The sequence below is a fragment of the Emys orbicularis genome, chromosome 6 (assembly GCF_028017835.1).
Source record: "Emys orbicularis isolate rEmyOrb1 chromosome 6, rEmyOrb1.hap1, whole genome shotgun sequence".
In the NCBI taxonomy this organism is placed as follows: domain Eukaryota; kingdom Metazoa; phylum Chordata; order Testudines; family Emydidae; genus Emys; species Emys orbicularis.
This window is the reverse complement of record NC_088688.1, coordinates 106,356,618-106,383,802: the sequence shown is the minus strand read 5'-3', so window position 1 is coordinate 106,383,802 and position 27,185 is coordinate 106,356,618. Positions and strand designations below refer to the sequence as shown.

At 39.4% G+C, this 27,185-nt stretch overlaps 1 protein-coding gene across 2 annotated transcripts in view; it reads right to left on the bottom strand.

Annotated features, from left to right (window-relative positions):
- Window positions 1-27,185, bottom strand: part of BNC2 (basonuclin zinc finger protein 2) — a 289,425-nt gene that overhangs the window by 9,270 nt on the left and 252,970 nt on the right. The window contains exons 4-5 of one of the 2 annotated variants that reach the window (XM_065406667.1): window positions 12,031-13,997; window positions 11,575-11,638 (exon numbers count right to left, since the gene is read on the bottom strand). In XM_065406667.1, coding sequence (XP_065262739.1) covers window positions 11,575-11,638; window positions 12,031-13,997 — 2,031 coding nt within the window. Of the gene's footprint in view, window positions 1-11,574; window positions 11,639-12,030; window positions 13,998-27,185 lie in introns of those variants that run through there. The other variant, XM_065406666.1, reaches the window with a different exon arrangement.

The window sequence follows — 27,185 nt, the reverse complement described above, 5'->3', positions numbered from 1 at the left end:
CCTCTTTCTCAGAGCTTGCCATCCCCTTACGGCCCCTAATGTGGCAGGCAAACAAAATTGACAGTCTCATCTTGTCAACAAGGGGTGATTCTCCTGAGAAGCCATTTAACTTTGCAGAGGAAGCAATGTATTAATGTGCCTGTCCCAGGAATGTTAATCATCTTCAAGCTCCCCATAACTTTGACATGAACGAAATCACCAAATTTGTTTACTAAATGAATCGTAATATGCTAATAAGAGAGCATGACATATATGGTAAAGCCAAACAGATGGTTTGTTTACTCCACTTTGCAACTTTATAAATGTTGTAACTCTGAAGATGTTAGTGAGAATTATTGGTTTGTTGGCAGAGGCAAACATGCCTTTTGCATACTTAATCCAGAGCTAGAATCAAAAAACAATTTGTCATCACTGTGGAATGCATAAAAGATGTTAATGTTCAGATGGTATTTTGGAAGGCAGGATGGCTGACTATGTGAGTGGATGCTCAGGTTAAATATGGAATTGATATCTGACTACAATGTTTTCTCCCCATACCATGTTTTAGTAAAATCTGACAAGTTTGGGATTCTTGAAAGGCCCAATAACTCAGTACATACCTGTTGAGGTGTTAGTGAGACGATCCTTACGGAACGAACAGAATTACACTTTCACAACAGCTGTGTGTGCTCAGAAGCATCAAGGTCATGTCGCACTCTTAATATATTACTATTGTTGCCCATTAAAGATCAGAAGATATTACAAATGAAAAGCATAACCACTGGAGTATTTGCCAGAGTTACTCAGAAATGATATAAGTTCATTGTAACACTTCAACCTCACACTTTATTTGCCAGCTGCCTGGAAGCAGAGTCTCATTACAAAATAGCCAGCACTCTTGTCTAATATCTGGAAGTGAAGAAAGTTTACAATAAAAAGATTTATCTCACGAAACGTTTCCAAAATGAGCGAACTAATTATAAAAATGTTACATAGCCAGAATTTAACCTCATTTGGAGCGTAAGCTTTCAACATGAGTTGTGGGTGCTCAGCACTAGTTAGAATCAGGCCATTTGTCCTAGACTGCTACTAAAATCTACCTGAGCCTTAAGGTGAAATCCATCCCAATGCAGAGCATGCCCCACAAGGCCCTATACACCACATAGCCACTTACCACATGTTTTACGTGGTGCTTAGGGTTTTGTGCTGGCCCTCTGTGCAGAATTTCACCCTTAAAGAATACAGATTTCCTGTAGGAATTTGTTGTTCAAATGATACATGAATTGACATTTATTTTTAAAATGATATCTTTGTAAATATTATATGATCCAAGGTTCATAATCAGTCATTTTTTCTTTACCACAGCAGGCAAAATTCAATGGGTTTGAAGGAATTTGTGCAAACAGTCTCTTCTGCTTGACATCTCACCCATGAATTCCACTTTGAATTTCAGGTTTGAGTGAATGCAAAATCTCATAGTGAAACTCAGTCTTTCCTGAAACCAAATTATATATATTTGTCAAGATGTTGGTGCAAAGCAACACATTAGATCAGATTTGCTTGAAAGGTTCACAAGCCTTTCAGTGATTTTATTCTGTTGTTCTTTTATTCTATTATCTTCAGTGCAGAGCCAATCCTCATGCGCTATTCACCCTGCTTTGGTTATCTAAAAATGCGGGATTTATTTATATAGAACCAGAAGAGATATATAACAAAATACTATGTGGGATTTCAACAGGGCTTTCCTATTAGTAATTTTACATTACGGAATAAAGTACAACTTTCAGGTCAACTGATAGCTGATTATCCTAAACAATCATACCAACTCTCTCCACTCAAACCCCAACTCCTCAGCAATGCCAATCCTCTGAGATTGTTCCATACATACCATTGTCAGTGGTTATTAAATTCTCAACTTTTTACCAAGCCACGGGAGACCATGCAAAGAGATCTAAGGGAAGTATGAGTTCAGTTTGCTGTCCAAGGATTATTTTGGAGCAAGACACATTAGCAGCCATCCCAGCCTGGCGCTTATATCTCATTTGAAACATCTACTCATTCCTGACCAACAAAGAAAATTTCAATAAAGTACTTTTACTGGTTTAACAGCAGTGAGCTCTTGGGATTGTCAAAGTGCTCAGTCTTCTCCGAGGAGAGAAGGAATCAGCAGCTCAAATATAATTAACCTTCCATTCTCAATGCAAACTGCCACACATAGGAGCTCTGCAGTCTATTAGTGAAGTTATAACGGCCAACAGGCAGAGGCAAAATTGGTCAAAAAGTTGGCTGCTGCTGTCATATTTTTAGAATTATGATTAATGACACTAATAATGTGGATGATTACTGATATGTGTATCTCCTGCAGTTTATCATATTGCACTGGCTGCCTACGTCCACAATAAACATGATGCTATCATTTACCTCTTTATTGAAGGCAATCCTTCTCTTGAAGGAGCACATTCTAATTACTTTGTAATGTTTTATGTCTTAAACATTTTGCAGCTCTGGACCTTGCCAACTGCTTCATGTCTGCCATTGATTAATTACAGAATGTTTAATCAAAATTTAGAACCTAATGCAGTCATTTATGAGCATGCTGCAGTGCCAAGGTAGTTAGGCTCCTGTCCCAAGTTTGGAGAGTGGTGGGTTCAAAATGAAATCCCAGAAATGTTCCAGGTGCCAAAGAGTTTTTTTTTTTTTAACCTTAGATGTTTTGAGTGTGCCAGTCCTACCACTGTTGACAAATGGAAGGTTATCTACCTAGTTGGTAGGATTTTATTTTGTTTGTTCTGATTGCCTTTTTTTTAAATGCCTTGATTTTTCCCTTTATGCCTTTGTTGGTGGAGTGGCCTCCCAGCTCCACTGCAAGCTTTCCTTGCGGCAAGAGCCCTTGCAAATGCCAGTCAAGAGAGCGTAGTTTTGAAGTGGTTAAACAAGTGAAAAATAATTTGCAGGGACAAATACATAAGTTTTTTTTTAATGTGGATTTTTATGGTACTGTCATACAACCATTCACCGTTGAAGTTAAGTGTTTTTTTAATACCATTACTGAACTGCTGAAATGGATGCTAATATAGCTTGGAGTGCTAATGTCAAGTCCTGGTAATAAAAAAGACAGACTGCTGAATGAAATAATTTCAAGTAAAAAATAGAACAAAAGTGCTCTCGCTCTCGCTTTCCACTTTTATTGAATTGGGACTGACTGAGCCAATTGCTTTAGAAGTCTGTAAAACACAATTACTAGTGAGCTGACTGACCCAGCAGTGCCCCCTCTGTGACAGAAGGACTAAAAAGGCTGCAGAATTAGTGCTGCTCCCATATCTGGCTATCAGACCTGAGAGACTTACTATTGAGGATCTACTGTCCTCTATGGCAGCACCTGCATCAGCTACATGCATCTGCTTCTTAGATCAAGGGCCCATCTTACCTTGTCACGGTAGACCTGATTTCTCTCCCTCTTCATTGTATTTTTAATACAACGTATATACATTGTATATCTATCAGTACAACTATAGATATATAGTTTTTTGATTTTACATGTTATGTGCCAGATACAAAGGCAACAGTTAAGATTTATGGGCAGCAAAATTAACTGTCTTCCATTTGTATTTTCAACCGTAAACAGACAACGTTTAATTGTTTTTTATTTTGGCATAGCAAAGAAAAGGTGAGAGAGAGAGAGAGAGAGAGAGAAATGTACTGAATTGAAAGTGGGCAAAAAATTTTCTTTATTACTAAAGTAAGTAATAAAGTTTGTAAAATACTTAGTCAAGATCACGAATGCTTTAAAAGTACCAGCTTTTTACCAGGAATTTACAATTTGTGTTTTAGGTCATACAGTTTGGCATGGGGATGGAATTTAGGATTTTGTTTGTTTTTTTCTTAAAAAAAAAAAAAAACAGGATGAAAACAAAAAGATATTAAAAAAATAATCATTTCCTCAACCCAGTTCCACCTCTTATCTCTCTCTCCCCCTCCATCCCAAATGCTTTATATTTATATACATATACACCAAAGTCCTTTTTTATTCATAGTGTACATTTTTGGCAAACACAAAACTCTTTCATTTCTCTTCCATGTCCATTTACATGAAGCTTGTAGGTGCCTTATGGCAAAAATGTTAAATTATTTCTTAGGCAGTATCTTTAAGGAATGCTTTTTAGGGCAAGCTTAAATATGAAATGAGCTCTTAATTAAAAAAAAAAAACTTTCTTAGCACAAGGCAAAGTGCTCATGTAAAAGATGATGCCGGGAACTAGGAGGCACAAGTTAAAGCTCTAGGATTTCATTAGAGGACATACTGGATTCGGAACTTACGGCAACTAATACACAGTGATCATGATTAAAATGTCAACATACACACCGTCACCGTCGCCACACAATGGTATCTGTGATACCACAACATTACCTGGCATCCCATAGATCCTGGTGTGGTCACTATTGTGTAAAGGTTGACTTTTTAATTGTTGCTACTGTATGTGAACATACATTTGGTGGTCTCCAGACTAGTTCCCAATGGACACTGGGGACCCATGTCACAAACACTCCACATAATTTGGCACAGTAGGCAATCTTTATTGAAGAGAAGCTCAGGATTGAAAAAGACGTAGGTCAGGATTAAGAATTAAGATTTTTTTTTTTTGGCAACTTGCATTTACGCTGCCTATTCTTCCCTTGACACAGTCATACATGTAATTTTCATAGACAATTATGAGAGTTAAACATATAGAGCAGAGCAGGACAGGGCCGGCCCTAGACCAAATGGTGCCCCAGGTGAGGAATGTCTTCAACGCCCCCTCCATTTGTTAAACATTTGAATACCTTATCTTTTATTGCATTTGTAGCCCATTTCATGACTTCGATGCACGAATGCATACATGATTTCTCCCTGTCATAGAAGACAATACATTTCCCTTTTATGGCTAACAACAAAAACAGCACCCCAAGTCCAGCGCCCCCGCAAGCCTGGCACCTCAGGCAGTCACCTGGATCGCCTGCCCCTAAATCCGGCCCTGCATCAGGGGAAAATATTCCTCCATACTTGCCATGTTCCAGTCAGTGCTTTTACTGACTTCATTATGTTTACCACCTTTCTTAATGCTTGTGGGTCAGTGAATATTTAGACAGACCTTGCAGGTCACTGAAAAGTCCTGGATTTACTTTTGCCGGTTGACACAACAATATAAAATCCTGTGTTATGTGGGGCAAGTTTAGAAGATGTAAGCTTTACCTTCATTTTCAAACTACTACAACAACAATAAAATGATGGTAATAGATGTCAATACAATTCATGACAGGGTGAAAAAGAGAAAGAACTTCCTCCACAACACACCTGATCCTGCAACCCTAACTCAAGTAAGCAGCCTGGTGTTACATTAGGGCTTCTCATGTGAGTAAGATTGGGCTTGTATGCTTTTATCCCCCACTCTTTCACTTCATCCTCTACAATAAAAATGAGCTGCTACACAGTAGCTGGTAGATCACTCATATAAAAGTTAATTCACTCTATCCTTCATTCTGTCTTCCTTACTCGGACTGATTATACCATACTCTGCATATAGTCCCACTGACATCAGTGGAACTACCCACAGAAAAAGTTACTACTCAACATAAGAGTCACAGAAATCATTTCTTTACAACCCAGGCTCTCTTGTGAAAGAAAGACTTGTTGACAAGCACATTTTAGTGACTTCCTAAGGAAACCTACTGGTTCATAGAATTGTACAGTATATCCACATATTCTTTTTAAAACTACGAATTCCTGTACCAACAGCAAAAGTGTAAACATGTTCAGATTTGAAAGATAATATAGCAAAAACCTGTTTTGATTGTCTGGTGACATACAGTTAATCAAATAGATGCCTTAAAATGTTCTCTTCTTGTTATTAGTGAAGGGAAACAAGCTATATCTGACAGCTAATGATATTAGGGGAAATATATTAAATAGTCACCATAAACTAGTGTTGAGTACCTTCTTGGAGCTATCTGCTCCTAAAATCGCGTGCATTTCTTGAAAAGCAGTTTCTAAAAAGTTTTTTGTCTAAGTTTCCAGACATAGCGGGATGATGAAAAAATGGATGCTTTTGTGTTGAGGAGGTGATAACAGGAGGCAGGTAGCATGTTTTTCACATCTTCACCTCTGTTGATAATGTATGCAGTGGCTCATCAGAGGTATCTGATGTTAATTTATTCAAGCACACCTGTACAGGGCTGGAAGTCAGGTAAGCAGATGAGCAAAAAGTAGATGTCTCTGCTTTTTCAATACAGCTACCCAGAGGCCTATATGCACACAAATTTAGTTCTGGAGATGTCAGCAGGTTTTAATAAACCAAATACAGATGTCTTACTCCATACAAATCAAGGAGTTTACATGTTTAAATCTGGACTGATTTAACTAGCAATCAAATGGCAGGATCACACTTGGCACCAATAGTTGCCTCATATTTATTTATAAGTAACCCTAAGCAAATATTATTTTGTTTTAAAATTTATTCATGGGCTGAATCACCTTTCCCACCTTGCAGAACACACACACATGCTCACTTTCTGAGAAAATTTAAAGACAAACCTGAACAATTAATATTCTTACTTTAGTCAAAGAAAGGCAAAAAGGGAAAGTTTCGTCTTTGTAACTCTAAACAGGTATGCAGGAAATACATTTATTTTCCATATAATTAGGGCATGGAAAATGGGGCAACATGTCCTTATTAACACAGCATTCCAACCTAGTCCTAAGTAACGGAGATTTTTAAATTGATGGTACCAATCTAAAATAGATTTTAACTTATTAAAATGCAATAGAGCTGATAAGTAGTAGAACAGGTGTTTCTTTTCACTGAAATACTGACATTAGTTTACCATTAAGACCTGGTCAGAAATGGCACCTCCGATTTCACAGGTATTGAATCTGAACCCAAGCCTTCTTTAACTCTACGCTCCTAGGTGAGGGATGGGAGCTGAGTTAACTCAACTACAATATCTTTTCTCTTCACTCTCTCCTACCCCATCTGCCTACCTTCTCACTTCCTCTCCAGCTGATTACTAACAAATGACTCCCCCTGCCCCACCCAAGAAACTTTGGAACGTCCCTGTCTTCACTGAGCTGGAAAATACCCTCTTTCTATCTGCCTGCCTGCCTGTCCTCACCTTGGCCTGGTCTATGGCACAAAAGAGCTTACTGAGTTGCTGGCTCCAGAGTACTGGCTCTGAGGAGCAGCCCACCCATTCCAGCTTACTTTGTGAGGCAGGGGCAGTACCCAGTTTAAGCAAGACCAAGAGGGAGGCTGGGGGTGGAAAAGCAGGGCCAGGAGGGACTTACTCTGTGAAGACCCCCATCACTAGGGTGACCAGATAGCAAGTGTGAAAAATTGGGACGGGGTGGGGGGTAATAGGTGCCTATATAAGAAAAAGCCCCAAATATCGGCACTATCCTTATAAAATCAGGACATCTGGTCACCTTACCCATCACAAACCTTTCCTTCGTCACAGACCAGCCCTCCTCCTCCTCAGCTGGCTATTCACTCCAGGATGATTCCCTTTACAGAAACAACAGTCTCAACTAAAACTTCTCCCTTTCTTCCACCCAGATGCACAAACTGTACCCGGGCCCACATTCAAGCCTATTTTTCAGGCAGCTGTCCAGCATATCCTCCTCCCATTTCTCCATCTCCTTGACCACTTTCCTGGAAAGAGATGTTTTCCTGTCCCCAGGCAGACCTCTACTCTTGCTCCTGTCTGACACCACCATCTTTGGCATGATTTCTCTTATCTTTCACTCTTTGTTGCTTTCCTGCAAGAAGGCATACCTTATAAGGCTCCACTAGTAGAAGAACTGAAGTGTCAAAAATGCCTGAGCTGGTGAGAGCAGAAACAGTAAATGATTCTGAGAACAATGGGACTGAAAAGAAAGAATGAACAAAAGAAAGATAGAAAGAATGAATGCACTGTTCCCTTTGGGAAAGAGATCAAAGTTAAAGATATAGATAGGGAAGCTTGTAGATTTCATAAACACTTCTAGTAAGGGGTGGGAAAGGTGATGAATAGAAAATTAGTTAAAAAAAGAATCCAGACACTGTGGGGCTTAAATCATAAAAAGCAACTTCTTATGAATTTTAGAAGGGATAACAGAACCCTGTGGAGACTTCTGACAATAACTGTAGGGTTTTTGTCCCTTCTTTTGTCTGTAATATCTTGAAAAATTAGGGGATGCATGTGTGGGGTAGATTCCATGTCAGTCTATCCCGCTCAGTCTTCTGTTCGCCTTCATCCGATTTTAGAAAATATGGATAGCCATACTGTGTCAGACCCAGTAATTTTAATATAGGACATCCCTGCATATAAATACATCTCAGGAGATATCCAAAACTTTCAGATAAAAGGGTATTTGAATGGTAGGGAAGCTGACCAACTGCCTTAGGTAACTAAGGGTACGTCTTCACTCAAGGGGGGGGTCGATTTAAGATACGCAAATTCAGCTACGCGAATAGCGTAGCTGAATTCGACGTATCGCAGACGACTTACCCTGCTGTAGGGATGGCGGCAAAATCGACCTCTGCGGCTTCCCATCGACGGCGCTTACTCCCACCTTCGCTGGTGGAGTAAGAGCGTCGATTTGGGGATCGATTGTCGCGTCCCGATGGGACGCGATAAATCGATCCCCGAGAGGTCGATTTCTACCCGCCGATTCAGGCGGGTAGTGTAGACCTAGCCTAAGGTTGCACTCTGGACCTCCATCCCTTGAAGGTCAGTTTTAAAAGGGCCATACTCTGGGTCACTAACCGGAGCATTAGGGGAGTTTTCTGGGCACACACTAAGCCTGGGGAACATAACCAAGTTTAGATTAACTAGAGTTGGGTTGTACAAGGTTATACATTGTACCAGATGCCATTGTAAGAAAAAAAAAAAAAGATCAAAACTATTTATCACCTTATTAAACTCAACCATCTTCACGGCTTGTTTTATTTTTAAAAAAATTTATAGAAAAAATTTAAATAAGGAGACCTCACTAAATCCTGCAAGCCACATCGTGATGGGAAGGGTCCCAAAGTTTTTAGAAGGTGGCATTAGAAATGCCTTTTTAATTTGTAAGGACAGCAAAGAACTTTTGGATTCATCTGGATAGTCAAAAATATTCCGTAATTCAATAATCAAAATGTGAAGACTTATTGCTACATACACCTGCCCAAATAACTGTCACATCAGAACATGACAAGTATGTCCAGGCTCACTTGCTATGCACATTAGTTGGATATTTCTTGTTTCTGGTACAGCAATTAAAAGTGAAATGGTTATAATTAGGTTTTAAAATTAATAGTCCATTAAGGTGACTGGAAGAAGTTCTCACTTCTCAATGTTATTGCTTTCGTTATTTGGCAGCAAAGCCAATAAGACACCATAGATTAGTTTACACCTTTGAGGCTCTGTCTGAAACCCAAAAGGCTAGAAACTTAATGATCTAGGCTTTTTTCCCTTTAAATAAAAAAGATTCTTTAAAAATCAGCAAAAAATCCTTCATTGGGTAGGCTACGTGGCTTGGAGAAAATAAGACTCTCCCTTCAACTCAATCCTGAATAAAACAATTTTTTTTGAAGATTAAATAAAAAGAATGTCTGATTCATTCTCATACCCCCTCCTTTTGCACACACTTTCATTTCTGTGCACTTCTAGACTTCCTTGTCCTGGACAAGACCAGACATGGAATTGCTGAAATACAGTGAACAATAAAGATGGTTTCTTATGATACTTCCTGACCAAATGTCTGCAAGAATTATCAGAAATCTTGTGGGAGTTCCTGGTTTCTGTAAGATTTTTCCAGACAAATTCTGCAGACCCGAAAGTTTTGGTGAGTCTCAAAAAGCATCAGACTTGAAGGCCATCCAAATTGTACGTAGCCTTTAAACCTTTTCAAGTACACTATCACTACCTGAAATCCTCAGAACCTGTGGATTTCTGTTGTCCCAAGTTATCAGGAAGACTCTCACATAACTGAAACATATTTTGAACACTATTTGTGAGGTGAAACTGGAAAGATGTTCCCATGCCTAGTACAACCCAAACTCATATGTAAATAATAATTTTATCTTTAAGAAAGCAGTCTGCATTTTAAGTTTATGAATCATATATTTCACTTTTATGGCTTGCTTTCAATAAGCTAAATCAAAGTATCCTATATAGTTCATGAAATACTTTCAAACTGTGCCCTGTCTTTAAATGTTCAGTTCTCATAAATACTTTACACATGTCATCATGATGGTCTTTTTCTCCTAATATATGTTCACTGAACTAACTTCTTTATTATTAGCATAATCTATCAAGTTAACTGTTTCCTGATGAAATTTAACATTCCAAATAACATTCCAAATCCTAAACTAGCCACTTCTCTTTTTGCACACTGAATACAAAACGGGTTTACTTAGCACATGACTGACATTTTATAACTCACTTGAGAAAACACATAGACTGAGCCAAATTCTGCACTAACAAATCCTCTGCAATCCCATCAACTTTAAGGACACAATGTGTGGTATAAGTCAGCACAGGATTTCACTTACTGAGGCCCTGATCCTGCTGGACCCTTATGTCCATCTCCTCTGAGGCAAACAGGTCTCCACAAGGGTGGATCGACTGGCAAGACAGTGGCCTTAATTTAGTTTTAGGTGTTTGATTTTAATTGATCTCATCTCACTGGTGAAACAAATTTTCTAGTTTAGTCTACTCTATTTACTGTTTTTTCTAATTTGTGTTCACATTTTCTATTTAGTGGATCTCAGAACTGACATGCTGGAGCTAGACTCTCCAGAAAAAGTGAGATTTGGCTTCCTAACCTTCTTCACACTAAATTGCTTTTATTTTATATTATACCCTGTATCCAGTTGCAAACCCCAGCAATTTCCACGGAACAAGATACAGGAAATGTGTGTGAAATGTTTAGCTGAGTTCAATTTCCTTCCTCTCTCTCTCTGCTGAATTTTTACTCCCTAATGAAAAATATTAAACAAACAAACAAACAAACAAGCTCAAGTAATGAATCACTCTCACCATCACAACACGAACCCAATGCTGTGAACCTATAAGGGATATTTCATTGTGTAACAATATATTCATCATCATGAATAAGAGCTTGTTTTCCCAAGTATGGAATAACTATGTTATCCTACCACAGACCACCTTGACCAATTCCATTTATATTACAATTTTCTTTAGGAATTAAAAAAATTTTTTTTAAAAAGGCCAAAGAGGTTTAGGACCAACTGCTTCTGTTTAAGCCCAACTGTTTCAGTACTGATGCAGCATAACTATAGTGTGACGTCATCTGAAGGCCCAGCAGAACATACCCTTAAAAATATGTAGGGGTCTAGTCTCCCCTTTCTGCATGTACATTACCGCATCAGAGTGAATGGGAGTTACTCACAGTCAGAGAAGAAAATAAAGCTGGACTGAATGGTTATATTAGGGGGAAAAAATACAGGTTCCCCCATGGAAAGAGAGAACCATTTCACTAATGTTAACATTTAATTTTGTTTCTTGTAATTGTTTATAAGGCAGAATGAATATCCATTAATGATTCCTATTCATTTGTACTTAAATGAAGAATAATCAGAGATGGGGATTATTCTTGTATCCTATTCCTATGGTTCTTTCCCTCCATCCATTTCTGTTTCTATGTATCGATGTGTATGTGTGAAGATATTTCTGCTGTATATAATTATTATATATTTAATAGAAGCTTTCCTTGATTGGAAAGCTGTAGGGAGAAAAAGCTGAATGTATAAAAGCTGCAGCTTATATACAAAAGTGTATATACAACACACACACACAGAGAAAGAATGACATTATCTAGCCAATCACATAAGACAATGACATAGTATATACTATTCTGAATGTCAAACAATGAAAACCTAAAGTGATAACACCCCCTCAATGCCAAGGGGGCATGACTGTCACTAGTCATTACTGTGTGTCTCTCTCTATTTCTTCATCTACCTAAAACTGGATTTTCTTATGTAATTTGACGCACTTAATAATGTAGAAAATCAATTAATATTTACTGACCTGTCTCTGCTTCTCCGTGACGGGAAGGCAGCGTTACAGCCAGCCACTGTGCAGACATGCATCTCTTTTAAATGAACATTCCTGTAGTGAAGCTTCACACTATAGGAGCTTTTGAAACTCTTCTTGCAGACATAGCAGATCTTGGGATCTGGGCTGGAACACAGGTCCCCTTCTGGGGAGAACTTTTGAGGACTGTTGTAGTTGAATGTTGAAGTGAAACTTTCATGAAGGGCAGCCATACTGGCACTGCCCCCATTATACAGTCCATATTGGCTCATGTAAAACATATCATAGGTAGGGTCTGTAAACTCTTCCTTCACCTTAATTACATCCCGGTGAGAAGATTCGTTGTGATTTTCATCTGGCATCTCACTGTTCATCATAGAGTGTTCATTAGATTCATGGATGCGTTCATCACCTTCCATGGATTCCTCGCACAATTTTGGCTCTGAGGTTTCTGACTCGTTTTCATAGTCTCTCTCGTGCTCTTGGTCTTCTGAGGTCATGCTGTCCGCCCTTCTTATCTCTGTCCTGGAAATGCATCTAATTCTACCATTTTTAGAAAAGTCTTTCACAGACAATCCTGGGCTCATTTCCTCCTGCGAATGGCAGTGATTGTCATGACCAATATCATTAGCCATCATGCTGTTGTCATTAGCCTCATCATCTTCATCGTCAAACTCATCAGCAGTATCAATAACTTCCTTTTCTATTTTAACTGGCATGCTTGACTTCCTTGGTTTCTTCTTAGGGGCAAGGTCAGCATTAGGCTCATGGGTAGGCATCACCATCGCAGGTAACGATGACTCTGAAGGAAGAGGAGGATGCTGCTCCACTGAACCACCTGTTGGTATGATGGGACTGGTGGGTAATGAGGTTGGAGGGCTCACCATCTCTCCAGGAGTAAGTAAACTTCTGTAAAAAGGAGGAACAGGTTGGACAGTCTTTAAAGCTGGAAACACCAGCTGGCTAGAAAGAGGGTTCTGTAGTACAGGGTCTAGCGGGGGAGTAGTAAAACCCATTGGAGGCCGACCAGGGCTTGTTAAGGTAAGACTGGATTTTGTACTTGCTATGACAGGGGTGGCAGCTCCTGATGTAGCACGGATTAGATCTTTGTCTCGGTTGTTCCTTAGCATAGGCATGTGAAGGCGGGGGTTAGGGTTAGCACTGTGACGATTGCGACTTCTAAGAGAGCTGAAGACCATGTTGCAGCCTTCAATCGTGCACCGGTGTTTGATTTTAAGATGAACTGCATTGTAGTGGATTTTGAGAGTACCTTTGTCATAGAAAGTTTTACCACATGCATTGCAGAACACTCTCCCTTTTCTTGACGCTGATCCCATTCTTCTGATTCTGTGAATCCTGAATGAGCTTTTTGTGTGCTCAGTTTTGGACAAATCATTGATGGGTGTAGATGTTTGAACGGGAGACGCACAGGCGGGCTCAGTTTTGGGTTCTACATTTGTGATGCTGGTCAAAGCATTCCTGCTGGATGTCTGCTCATTCTTGAAAGGAGTGGGGGAAACTTCAGATTCACTGCTTTCATTATATTCATTTTGGGTAGAAAGGCTTGGTTCACGCAGCCTCAGAGCTGGCTGTTCCAGCAGGAGGCCATTTGGAGGCAGCCCCAGCAATGGAGCAGAGACGGGATTTATGTACTGGAATGGAAGCAGAAACGCAAGGCTGTTAGGGATGTTTTCAAAGTGATGAATGCTGGAAGGGTTGCTGTTCTCCAGGTGAGCAAGGAGACTTGGGCTCCTAGTGCGATTATTGCTTTCAATAAAAGTCCTTATATCTGAATCTGTCTTTGAAGATGGCACAGCCACTGCCTGCCCTTCCTTTTCTTGAATTGCCATCAGCTCCACGATGGATTTGGTTTCTCCAAATCTCAGAAACTGCTGAAGGGTAATAATCTCTTCTTCCCTGGACATGATGGCCCAGCGGTCCAGCACCTTGCCTGCAGCATCCTAGAGGCCATATCAAAGAAACAACAAAGACAAACACAAAGAAAAAAAAAACTTATTGATTCTGCATAATTATTGAATTCGATAGAAGGTGCTCTGCAGCCTGTACATGAAACACTAAGCTCAGAAAACAACATGCAAACAGTGTTAATAGAAGCTGATCCACAAAGCAAACTTTTCTGCCATGCAAATGCAGTAATTAGAGTCACAGTTAGAGAAACAGATTGAGTTTAATAATGTCAAAGCAAACAAAATGTAGACTACTGGGGCTCTGTGATCTAAAATGCCTTCAATACTGCTATTATAACAATATGATCTATGCACTATGCAACTGTTTCACATACATTAGTTTAAGACGTGAATTCTTGCTGTGCAGCCCACTGTAAATACAGAAAACTGTACCTTAATCCTTACAAAATGGTGACACTATAGGAAAGAATGAAATAAATGCATTTGATAGAATTACCTCTTAAATGTAAGTAGACATAAGACTGAATTCAATTAGGAGCAATCTTGTAAAATGCATCTCAAAGAGTTTGAACCAAGACAATTAAAAAGTAGCATAAAAATATTAACAACCTACATTTTTCCACAAGAGCAATATATAAAATTACATTTATTGCCAACGCACATCAAAAGGCTGAAACTTGGGGGAGGAAAGGAAACACTGCTTTTGAGTGTTACTGAACTTTACTGGCAATTGATTGCAAACTTCTAACCTGGATTTGATTTACACTTAAAATATAACTTTTTTACAGTCTTCTTATAAATGACAGTTACAAATATTTTAAAAAGTAAACATTTGATGGATGTGGATAACATAAATGTATAAAAATGTTGTCTCTTAACATTGCCTTCTGATAGCAAGGGAAAAGTCCAGAGAGAATACACATCAGTAATCAGTAGACTATCTGTTGTTAAATATACATTAAAAAGCATTTCACACTTTCATTTTTGCTAGCAAGTATGAGATTTGCCTGAAGGTAGAACTTAAAAATTCTGCACTGTAATGTCAGGCAATCCATTCCAGCATGTATTGATAAAAATGTATTAAAATACTTATATAATGAATACATTTTATCAACATCTCCCCCATTGGGCTAATGCTGGACATGTCACCACCTCTGTAGCTACCAACAAACCCTGTCCCGTGACCATCAAGCAGAGATGCTCCAGTGTCTACTACATAGAACTGCCAGATACCTCTGCATGGAACTCCTGAGTGCTGTCTTTCTTTTTTTTTTTTTTTAAATCTTGGATCCCAGATTTAGAGCCCTGTCTAAACATTTAGGAGTACCCTATGCAGCAAAAATCATCAGAAGTGGTTTGAGTAGAAAAACAGTGTATTTATATGAAAATATGAACATTATTTTCCACATTACAGTAATGATTCTAGGTTTTTTCATGTTAATTTTATAGCACTGTAAATCAATTTTCTCAAATGATGAAACATACACGTAAAACTCCAGCTAGGACTTGTTTTGCTTATTTTAGCTCCGATTTATCTCAAATCATAGGATGCAAAGCTAATGAAATTAGTTCATGTCACTTATGTTGCAATAACTTAGATGTGGCTATAGAGCCACTAACATGGTTCATAGTACCAGGTATGAATGATATCACACAATCCAATCTAACAGGAATGTAATTAATCCATGACAGAACTATAACGATGGGGAAAACCTTAAATTGGCCTTAATCCTGCAAGTTGATCCATGTAGGCAGATCACTGCCACGTGGAGCCTTCATCAATGGGGATCTGTGCAGATTAAGGGCCCTCCTTGTGAAGAGCTGCTTGCAAGATAAGGCTATAATTTGTTGGTTTGGTTCAGTAAGCAACCAAAGCTTTGAATACTTTTCCTAACATAGTAAGGGCTTCTTTAACTCCTATAGCCTTATAATTCCACCTGTCCTGCTGGAAGGGAATGCCTGTTTTACAGGAACTCAGTGTGATTCAATGCAATTTATCCAAAAGGGCAGGAAGCCCTTGGGACTGGGATTACACTTTCCTTCCTTCCAAATTCCAAACTGGTTATCTTTTGATTATTTTCCCTGCATACGTTTCAAAAGGTTCCTTATTTCTCCATTCAATTCCACCACAACCTCCACCAGGCCTGCCCTTCCATGCCATAATGATTCTACATTTGTAAATACCAGTATCTCACCTGGACCCTAAAATGGCCTCACAGTTCAAATTTTGAGCCCTCCCCTCCCCACTTCCCCAACAGCTTTTACCTGAGTCAGAGTTTAAATAGAGGGGAAAGGTCTCAACTCATATTGTTTGGAGGCAGGATCTGAGAGTTCCTGAGCTCAGATTTCCAGAGAGAGTCTGGGACTGTCTGAATGCTGCCAACTGTGGGTGTTTGTAATGCACTATTGATAGCAATTTATGTTTTTTACATCCAGAGGCTTGTGTAGTAGGAAATGTCTATTTTATAAATGTGGATAGATACATAAATAAAGAAATGAGATTTGGATTGTGCCGTTTGCATCCGAACAAGCCATGAGACTGGAAAACGACGGGCTTCTCTGTTGTGGAGCCCATAGAAACCAGGAGACTTGGTGGAATTGAGTTTTATGGCACACGTTCTAGTATTTTGTCCCGCCTGGGCTGAAATGTCCCACGTGATGGGGCTTCCACCACTTCCCTTTGGAAGTTATTCTGCAATTTAATACATATTCTCTCTAAAAGAAGTTTTCCTAACACTTTGCCTAAATTGTCCCTCTCTCAATGCTAAAATGTTACACTTATGTATACTCTTATAGTATCTATTATAGGATTTTCTAGAGTTGTGGGGAGGACAATGAAACATTGGAGGCCAGATCCTCAGGCTCGGCTACAGTGCCAATGAGCTCTTAAACAAGCAGTTGAGGATTTGATTGGCATTGGGTTATCCTCAGCTGGCACAAAGACAACAGCCCAATGGAATCAGACAGTTGGCTTAAAGCGACCGTAGCCTACTCCTACCAGCCATATTGAGTGATAGTTCAGCACAGCTAAAGATTCAATTACTAATTCCCTAAACCACCCCGTGCTCCAATCATTAACATCTTTAGGGCCAATCCTACAAGCTGTACAAGGACTAGGTTGCCAATCACAGCTCCCACTGGCTGCGGTTCACCGTTCCAGGCCAATGGGGGCTACGGGAAGCGGCGTGGGCCGAGGGATGTGCTGGCTGCTGCTTCCCGCAGCCCCCATTGGCCTGGAATAGCGAACCGTGGCCAGTGGGAGCTGCAATTGGCTGAACCTGCGGACGCTGCAGGTAAATAAACCGTCCCAGCCCGCCAGCAGATTTCCCTGATGGGCCACGTGCCAAAAGTTGCCAATCCCCATTGCAGTTAATCATGCAAACTTCTGACAGTTTTACTTTTAGAGAGAAAAGGTTGATGAGATAACATCTTTTACTGGACCAACTTCTGTTGGTGAAAGAGACACGGTCTGTGTAGCTCGAAAGCTTGTCTCTCTCAGTTGGTCCAATAAAAGATATTACCTCACCCACCTTGTCTCTCTAAAAACCTGGGACCAACATGGCTACAACAAGACTGCAAACTGTTTTGCTTTTGTCAGATTTTGAGCAAATCTTTATTTTGTTTTCCATGTTGTGAATGCTACGTTGCTTATTGAAGGTCTCATTCATGTGAAGTAAAGAATATTAAAAATGCATGCTATTGACTTCAAGAAACTGTAGGTTGGATTCATGAATAACAGGAAGATTTTTTTTTTATAGAGGAAGAGCAGTTTATATTCACAAGTTGTCTATTGTAAATTTTTAGCTAGAAATACAATTTTTCTAACAATATAGAAAAGTGGTTTGGGGTCACTATATTTCATAGAAACTATAGCACCTATGTACACTGCATAACGCATAGTTCAATATTTACATAGTGATGGTTTCTATAAATCACTGTAAGTATGTATTAAAATTCAGAACTAGATAAAGAGCAAATAGGAATGTCATTTTTTGATAAAACTTGAAAATTAAAAAAAAATCTAACCATTATCCCTTTGAATTAAGCTATAACTAGCTAGGGATCTCTTTGTATACCTTAATACTTGATTAGAGGTTCAAGTCCTTTCTTACATGTAATCGATTTCTTGTTTCTTACAATCTCTCATACTAAATTTTCTCCCCAAAGCCATTAAATCATATCCACATTTAAATTTTTCATGACAAAAGGCTCCAATTTATATTACTTTTTTTCAGCTCAGTACCGATTAAGCCAAGCCTCCTGTGACAATATGTACAAGTCAGTCAGTCAGTGTAAAGATACCAATGTATGCTTTTACCTCTAAGCAAGCCAGTAGACAAGCATGCTTAACCTGTACAGCAATACAATGGATGCTCTTGCTTCCCTGGCCATACAGCCAGATTTTATATATTGGTGGCTCTCTTCAGATTTCAGAAAGAGAGAATTCTTCAAGCCTCTAAACCATATAAATTAACCTCTAAGGGTAGAAGACCTATAACCTTAAATCTTCCTCTCTCCAGGTCTAAACACACACTCAATTTTCTCTCTATCTATATTATTAGTATAGACATAGATACACATATACACACACTATATTAGGTCTGTGAAGCAGTGTCACGGTTAATCATCCTGAACTTGTCTCCTGATTTTTACTGACCTGTAGGTTAGGACGATATGTGTCAGGATGCATCTTGTCCTAACTTCTGGGTCACATCAGAACAAGTGATGGGTTTAGGATGATTATCTCAGATGATACAAATAGGTTAGAGTAGAAGACAAACACAAAGTTCACTCTAATTTTTATGAGTTTAATTGGGGAGGGCTGGAAAGGGGGAGATTTGGTTTCATGGTGCTCTTTGAACTTCACAGCTTGTAAGTTTTTGAGTCAGCCTGAAAGCCTCTCAACTTAAAAGTTGCCTATTTAAAAAGTGAGGGTGGCCTCTATGCAACATATACGCCTTTTCAACCTAGAACTTCTGTTTTAAAATCAAGTTGCTTTAAACTCTTGTGAAAAGACTCCTATGATCTCCATTACCCTGTGCTAATTTTATATAGAAAGACACACACATACACACACACTTTTGCAAGCCTATTTTTAGCTCTCTAATTTACTTCTTGGCATAGCTAAGAGAGGGTGTGTTCGTGCGCATGCACATGCCTGTATGCACACTGAGAAATGATTACACAGGAGTTGAGATTAATAAAAAGGTTAACATAAAAAAATGAAAACTCCTTTTTAGAAAAAAGTGCAGATTCTGGGAAGCACTCAGGGAATATTTTCGAGCACTGTTGTGATAATTTCTGAGAAGCACTTGAAATTATGAGGAAAAACAACTTGGCAAGATTATTTATTTTAGCAAGGTTGCAGCTGCACCTTAAATACACATTTCTTGGTACAGACTGACCAAGCATCCGGAATGCAATGATTAAAAAATATATTGCATGGAGATATACACATTTGATTCCTTAGCTCAGGAAGCAAATCAAGGTTTACTGTGCAATTATCTTTCCTCCATGAACTTTTCTTAGAGACCTGTAGGTTTTCTAGCTGATCTTGGGGAAATATGTTGAAAGTATGGCTGTAACAACTGAAAAGCAGACTGAAATGCACTCAATCATACTATAATTGCACAGGATGGTTTTAATTAGGGTGCAGACAGAATATCAACATTTGTTTCTGATAAAGAAAGCCTTACATAATTTCCATGATTTGAGTTTGTTGTTTTTGTTTGGCTGAGTTTCTCAGGAGCATCTCCTTACTTCCAAATGAAATTTCAAGCTGTTACACTGGGGGAAGTTCATATCCCATCTCTTTCTGGGAAAAAAGTGACCACAACACAGAGGTGCATCAGCGCATATCTATATACATAGGAAATGCCAAAATGCACCAGATCATGCTCCTTTTCAGATCAGCGGCAAAGCTCCCACTGATTTCAATGGGCACAGGCTCTGGCATTATGTCTAGTTTTTCATGGAAATATTTATCCACATACTTATTTTCCTGCTGGGCATTCTTTACATGCCATATCGACCCAAGCTCTGCTTTGTTTTTGCAAACATCAGAGAGAGGTATATACACCAGCTTGTTGTGATCATACATAAGCAGATGATGCCAAATTCAACATTCCCAACTTACAAAAAGCCATGACTTAAAAGACTTTCCCATCCATAACCCCACATACCTTCCCCATCCCTCAATCAAAATGTATGATAAATGCTATGGTTGTGAGAATGAGGGGTCCTTTCCTTATGTCTACTGCTGCATCAGAAACAAACACGACACAGCACTACAGAGTTTTCAGTCAATAATGGAAATCTTTAGCTTTTGGCTTAACTGCTACATCTACTGTACTAAAAAAACCAAAAGAGATAGATCTTTCCCCCTACTTCTTAGAACTGGATTTATTTGCTTTCACCTAAAGATATAGGATGCATATCAGGTTTTTTGCTTATGACAGCTAATAGAAAAAGAAAGGCTTTTCCTGTACATCAAAGTATAAACGTGAAGGACACTTTCAAGTATGTACCTAACTGCAGAAAATAAGAGGTATGCATAGCTTCTGTTTTGTATTTATTCTTGTTACCAGTACAAACTCAGTTCCTTCTCAAATAGTTCACTCCAACCCTCATATTAAGGTTCCATGTTAATAACTGTCTTGCAACTTTCAGCCAAGTGGACCCCAAAGAGCTATACAGACTTTTACTAATTGATATTACAGATTACAGTCCAAATTTTGCTCCAGTGTGAATCTTGACTTCATTTGACAGCAAATGGGATATAATTTAGCACTGCAGCATTACAAAGAGCAGAACGTGTCTCCATATATGTAGGAGGAACATCACAGAAATGCCACCAGGACTGGGATGGAACAGAGCAGCTGTCTAACTGTGCACAACAGCACTTCACAACAGAGAAAGTGAAGAATACCATGTCCAACTGAAATTGCAACCGGAATTTAAGTAGGTGGAATGTAATAACCACAGTTAAAATCTGGCCAGGACATTGGAGTTAACCACCCACACTCTTGCTAAAAGGCTTATGGGATCTTTACTAACCAAAAGTATTCAGATCCTCTGTTTTATATCTCATCCTAAAGACAGCACCTCCAGCAGCACTGTCCCCCACTATCAATCGGCTGGAGCATTGGTTCAGTACTACTACAGAGGGAACAGTATCACCTACTAGATCACTAACTGTCAGCACTTCTTTAGGATCTGGATTTTCTCTAGAGGGCTTCCATCGCTCTCTCTCCGATATAAATCCTCTCTATTCCTAAAATCCCATCAACCTTAAATCTCCACAATAATTAATCTCTTTACAACATTCTGAATACTTGGCCCTGTAAGATTGTGGTATAATGAGGTGAAGCATGTTGGAACAAATTATATAAAGATGCACAGAGTCAAAAGAATGTGTTTCTTGATTAAATGAAGCTTTGGCAGAGGCAAGAAAGTTGGAATATACACCACAACAACAATCAGAAGTTGGGCAATGTACATCCATGTGAATTAAAGAAGTAAGTTCTGGAAAAGTTCTAGTTCACCGAGGGAGTTATTCCAAAACACAAAATGGCCATGCCCTCTCAGAGATTGAGTGCTGTCGATTTCTATTGCTGGAGTAGGCCAATACATTGTAAAGCAGTCTAATCAGTTTGAAGCAGCATCATGTGAAATCCACCCATCTTCTCCATTGCAAATTATCCCAGGTGTATTTGAGTAACATGCATAGATACTATTTTTGGGTAGAGGGTGTACATGCCCAAACATAAAGATTACTTCCACAGACCAAGAGTCTCCATCACAAAATTCTGCCACACAGTACATGTAGAATATCCAGTCTGCATGAAGTCAAGAATATATATATTTGGGAGGGTGTGCAGGGCAGAGAGAAGATAAATTTGCCCCATGCTTTTTCAGTTGGGTGGGAGCTTTCTGGCAGATATTTATGATCAGCACCCCGCTAGAATCCAAATAAAAATTATTTACAAACGAAAAGAAATCTCTCATAAAGAGAGGAGGAACCCCAATTATATCATTCATAAAAGAAATGTTAATTTGGACCTCTACCCATCTCCCCCTAAAAAAGTATTGATCTTTGCAACTTAAGTAATGTTATTAGGATGCGAGGGCTCTGGTTTTAAATGCTTCTTGTGATTTTTAAAACATAATGTTTGACTTTTGATAAAATATTCACTTTGTTATGCAATCCTCTTGATTGTGGACCCAATAAGAATGTATAATTCATAAGAGATGATCACTTTTCTCTTAGTAACAGTGTGTGTAGCATTTTTATTTTAAAAGATATGATAAATCACTGTGGGGTTACAACATATTTAATCACTGCAGCTCCAGCTTCATTTAATCATAGCTGCTCCATCTAGCATCTTTATAGTTAAGGGCCTCTCAAGTTTTTCCACAGTGACCCCCCCGTCCATATTCAGAGGCTTAGAATTTAGCTGGAGAAGAGAAATTCTGATTTGAAGCCAGAACCTGAATCTCTTTATACTGTTTTACACTGGTGTAACTCCACTAACTTCAGTGGAGTTAGACTTGATTTACACTGTGCAAGTGGGAGAAGAATTAGGCCCAAAGCATAAAATTGACAAATCTGACACAACCATGGTGATGGTGTCGCTACTGCCCCATTATACTAATCTTTCTCCATAAATAAATATTGAGATGCTAATTTTAAAAAGATCCAAATGGTCATCTTTCAGCAGCTGCCATTAACATGATTTCATTATTTAACATTTGTGTTGTGGTAGTAGTCCCTATAGGTCACAACCAGGTGAGTCTCATTGTGCTAGGCACTGTACAAAAGTTATTTAACAAATGAACACTTACCCTCTTAAGATCAATACAGGCTGATATTTTCAAAGCTGTCTAAGAAGTGATTCCCAAATTACTATTAAAATTCATGGAAGTTGGGTATCCAAATCTCCAAGGGCTTGTCTGTACTTAAAACGCTGCAGCAGCACAGCTGTAGTGCTTCAGTAAAGTTGCTACCTACGTTGGCGGGAGGGACTTATCTCATCCGTGTATCTACTCACCTCCCTGAGAGGCAGTAGCTAGGACAATGGGAGAATTCTCCCATCAACCTAGTGCTGTCTACACCGGCAGTTAGGTCGGATTTACTGCGCTGCTCAGAGGTGTGGGTTTTCCACATCCCTGAGCGATGTAGTTATACCAACCTAATTTCCTTGTGTAGACCAGGCCTTTGACAGCTTTGAAAAACAAAGCCTTGGATTCTAAATGTAAAGAAACATGGTGATATCTCAGCTTCTCTATAGCTCTGTGGATACGGAAAATTCATTTACAAGAGTTTCTTGTCCCCTAAGCAGCTCCACAACTAAGTGGGTTCTAAGTGATTGAGGCCGGGGTGGGGGGAAAGGTGGAGGGGGCGGAGTGTGTTGTTCTTAAGCACAGGGCAAACCTGGTTCCTCAGGGAGGTAGGGCCATTCTGCAGGAAGCATATGCAGCCTTCTGGAAAGACAGATACAGCTGGATAGGGCCTCTCAAAGAGAAACACCATGGAGAGGGCAAATAAAGTGCAGAATTTCAGTTATAACTACATTTCCTGGGTTTCTGCATTTTAAGCCAGACCTTTAGGGACACTTTAAAAAAAGAAAAGAAAATGTGGGTTGAGCTTGCAAAACCTGTGTAATTTGGTACAAAGAGGTAACTGTGCATGTAAAATATCCAGTTACACCCAAACCATGTGTAACAGTGTGTGCTGAGTCAGGTGCTGGCTCAGTACCCTATCAGTTGAATCCCCACCAATATGGGTTAACTGTGACCTAACTGAAAGATCAATTAACAAGTGGGGCTACAGCTAAGACGCTAACTAGAGGGGGAAGCCACCCCTGTAGTTGGGAGCAAATAAATTGAGAGGAAGGAAACTCTGGAAGTCGGGAGCTGAGAGGCTGAAGGATGGCAGAGATAGGCAGGGCTGGCTGCTGCTACTACTACCAGTATTGCTCCCTTCCCTAAAAGCAAATGGAAAAGCTGGCTATGGAATGTAAATATATGTAAATAGCACTACAGGATGTGGACTGCTGGAGCAAAATAATAAAGTGTGGCGATGGTGATGGAGACCTGGAGAGGCCTGAAAGAACTTTCAAGACCACCCATTACATGATGGCAGTTTTCAGAAGCACTTACCAATTTTGAATAAATGACTGTATATTTTGGTTATTGTTTAAGAAAATTTGGCCCATAGTGTTAATGTTATCATGTAATCAATGTAATCATTAGAATTTTCATAGTTTGGGAGGCAGTGCTACCTAATACACTGATAACTGGACTGGGAGTTACAATTCCGGGCTTCTATTTCCAAGCTCTGTGTGCCTTTGGCAAGTCATTTAAACTTGTATATGCTTCAGTTTTGCCATTCATAAAAGAGGAATAATGGACAGGATATTGGGAGAATTTGCAAATGTTTATAGAGAGCTCTGAAGATGCATTATTATATTTACAACATATATAGCTCCAACAGTTGCCTAGGTACTGTTCAGCCAAGATCTCTGCTACGATACAAAGCATGTGTAGATGAATCATCATATCCTATAGTCAGTGACTGTTTTCACTGTGTTGCACATTAGATATAAAGCAAGATACCCAACATTCAGGTCAGAGTAGATTATCAGAACAATCCTCTTTGGCCTTAAATCTATGAACCATTTAGTCAATGTTATTTGGAAAAAATAAGAAACAAAGGACCAAGTCCTGATGATCTCATAGGCAAAGCTCTCATTGGAGTCAGTGGGAGATTTGCCAGGATAGGAACAGAAGAAGGAATTTAGTATTTCATCCAAAGACAGTGACACTGGAATAAAAAGTACTGATAAGTGTAAGCAGACTTCATAAAATGCTTAGGTCTCTGATTCAACACAAAGTTGTGACTCAATAAAGAAATTTAGTTGTGCTCTACGCTGGGTATACCAGTGGTAGAAGAACAGGAAGACTGATTTCTGTCTTTAGTATTCATTAGGGAAACATGCATTATTACTTGCAATATTTACAAAATGATCTTAAGAGGCCTCTTTCTTTTGACTCTTTACATTAAAAAAAAAAAAAAAAATCATGCCAGGAAAATCAAGTTAATTGTAGATGCACGTGTGACGCAGAAGGAAGACGGGAGGGTGCACATATGATGCTAAAAAGGCAAAGGTTGGTAGAATATAAACATTCAAATCCATAAAGTGTGCAGCAAGTTATCTATCTGTACACATTAAAGGCACTGAAATGCAGAAGAAAGTGGGAAAAATATATTGCGGTGTGCAAGGTAATAATAACTGTGCCTGCATGCCTTAATACCCTCTTGTCCCAGCAGTCCTGACTTTCTAGGCAGCCCACTTCTCCACATTAACAGTAGTCATTTGGAGAGCAGCAAACGTGCCATTAGAAGCACTTTTACAAGTGTATATTCATCCACCAATTAGCTTAATGTGGCCGCTTTCTGCATATTTTCTATCCAGGCTTGCACAAATCTTATTAATATTTCCCCCTAGCGCTTTGACAGATTACCTTGTCATTATGCATCCTGGAGCCTTTTAAACAATATGGGTAAACTACTGTTTGCGAGGTTAATGACAATTATCCCCTAATTACTGCATAAGTCACTCAGTCCACTTTATCTCATAGGCAGGGTTCTGCTCTGTGTATCTGCCATTGTGTCACCGTAAATGAATCTTGTATAGCCATGTTTATCTGTCGTTGCCTTGTAAATTACACTGACAGAAGAATGAACAAATTACTGTGTGTCATCACTTAAATACGGCTTCTGATAAAAAAAAAAAAACACCCACAAGCACAGACTTGAATTTCAGCCTGATCACAATTAGTAAAAACATATTTAATGTTCTAAGTGATATATTTCAGAGATGATGGGTCAGGATTTAGTAGTGGAGCCCTAAGGTGATGGGGGTAGGGTTGCGAGAATAGGAGAAACACAAAAACCGATGGTAACAGTAATGCTCTTATCATCTGACTGCTTTCCCTCTTATTTTAACAGACAGCATGACTTCCTGGTAGTATTTTCCAAACGTTCTCTTGCCCAGATCAGAAGGATGTGCCTAATGTCACAATTTCAATGGTTTTCCACCCTCCAACCCCTGCTGTTTTCAGCAATACAAATGGAACACAAGGGCCCAACATATACGGAGCCAGAATTAGTATAAATAAAACCACAGGCTACACTAATTTAATGGATGAAATGGATTAGTAACTTAGATCCAATGTCTGCCCTGATCAGTCCCACTGACTCCAATGGGATTGCTGAGGGTGTAAGTCTAGGCAGAAGCTGGCGGGCAGTGTTCAAAGCTATTTTTAAAAAAAATATCATTAACAAAATTATCTTAGCACCTGTGCTGTATTACACAGTGTCTGTGCTTTGGGTCTCCTCATTGACATAAAGTGGCTGAAAAAAAATGGGCTCAATTTACTGCTGCCAATGGTGGCTGTCCAGATAGGCCCTGAGTTAGCGCACATCGAATGCTGGTGACAGCCCCCTAAGGGAAGAGAGGCTCTTGATGACTGGCACTGCCCCCCATCCTTGGGCAATGGCTAGCCCCACAACTGCAACAAAGTATCCTGTATTTAGAAGGACAAGAAGTCTAAGGGAGAGAGTGAATTTGAAGTGGCTAATAAGAACAAGCTTAAACCTGCCATTCTTTATTAAACAAACATTCTGTTAATGCAACGCTATGAAAGGTGACAGACTGAGAGGCCTGAAGACGTCAGTCCCCTAGCTATCTGCACAGCAGGTACAGCACAAATAACACCGAAGACACAGCCTTTCCCGTACTGGCTCCACCACGACTTGGACGGGCAACCCCTAAGGCCAGTAGGGCCGTTGAATCTCCAGGCCCTTTTGTTGCGTTAATTGTGGTGGGTTTGTGATGAGGACACTTGACCACCAGGACTGAGATCACCACGTAGGACACCAAACAGCCATCACATGACAAGAACTTCCAGTCACCACTGACCTAGACAGGACTGGGACCAGCAAACAGAACATGATGTCCCATTGCCAAGCCTTGGAGCCTTTCATTGCTCCCTAATCCTGACATTTAACCCTTTTAGGGCAAGTGTATTTCCCAGACTGCCAGCCTAATGGATGCTTAGGAGGATGTGACACAATTTTAGCTACTTAAGTGAAGTCCATGCATAATCTGCAGAAGAAGCAATGGATATTTTAAAACCCCACCCTGCATCAATGTT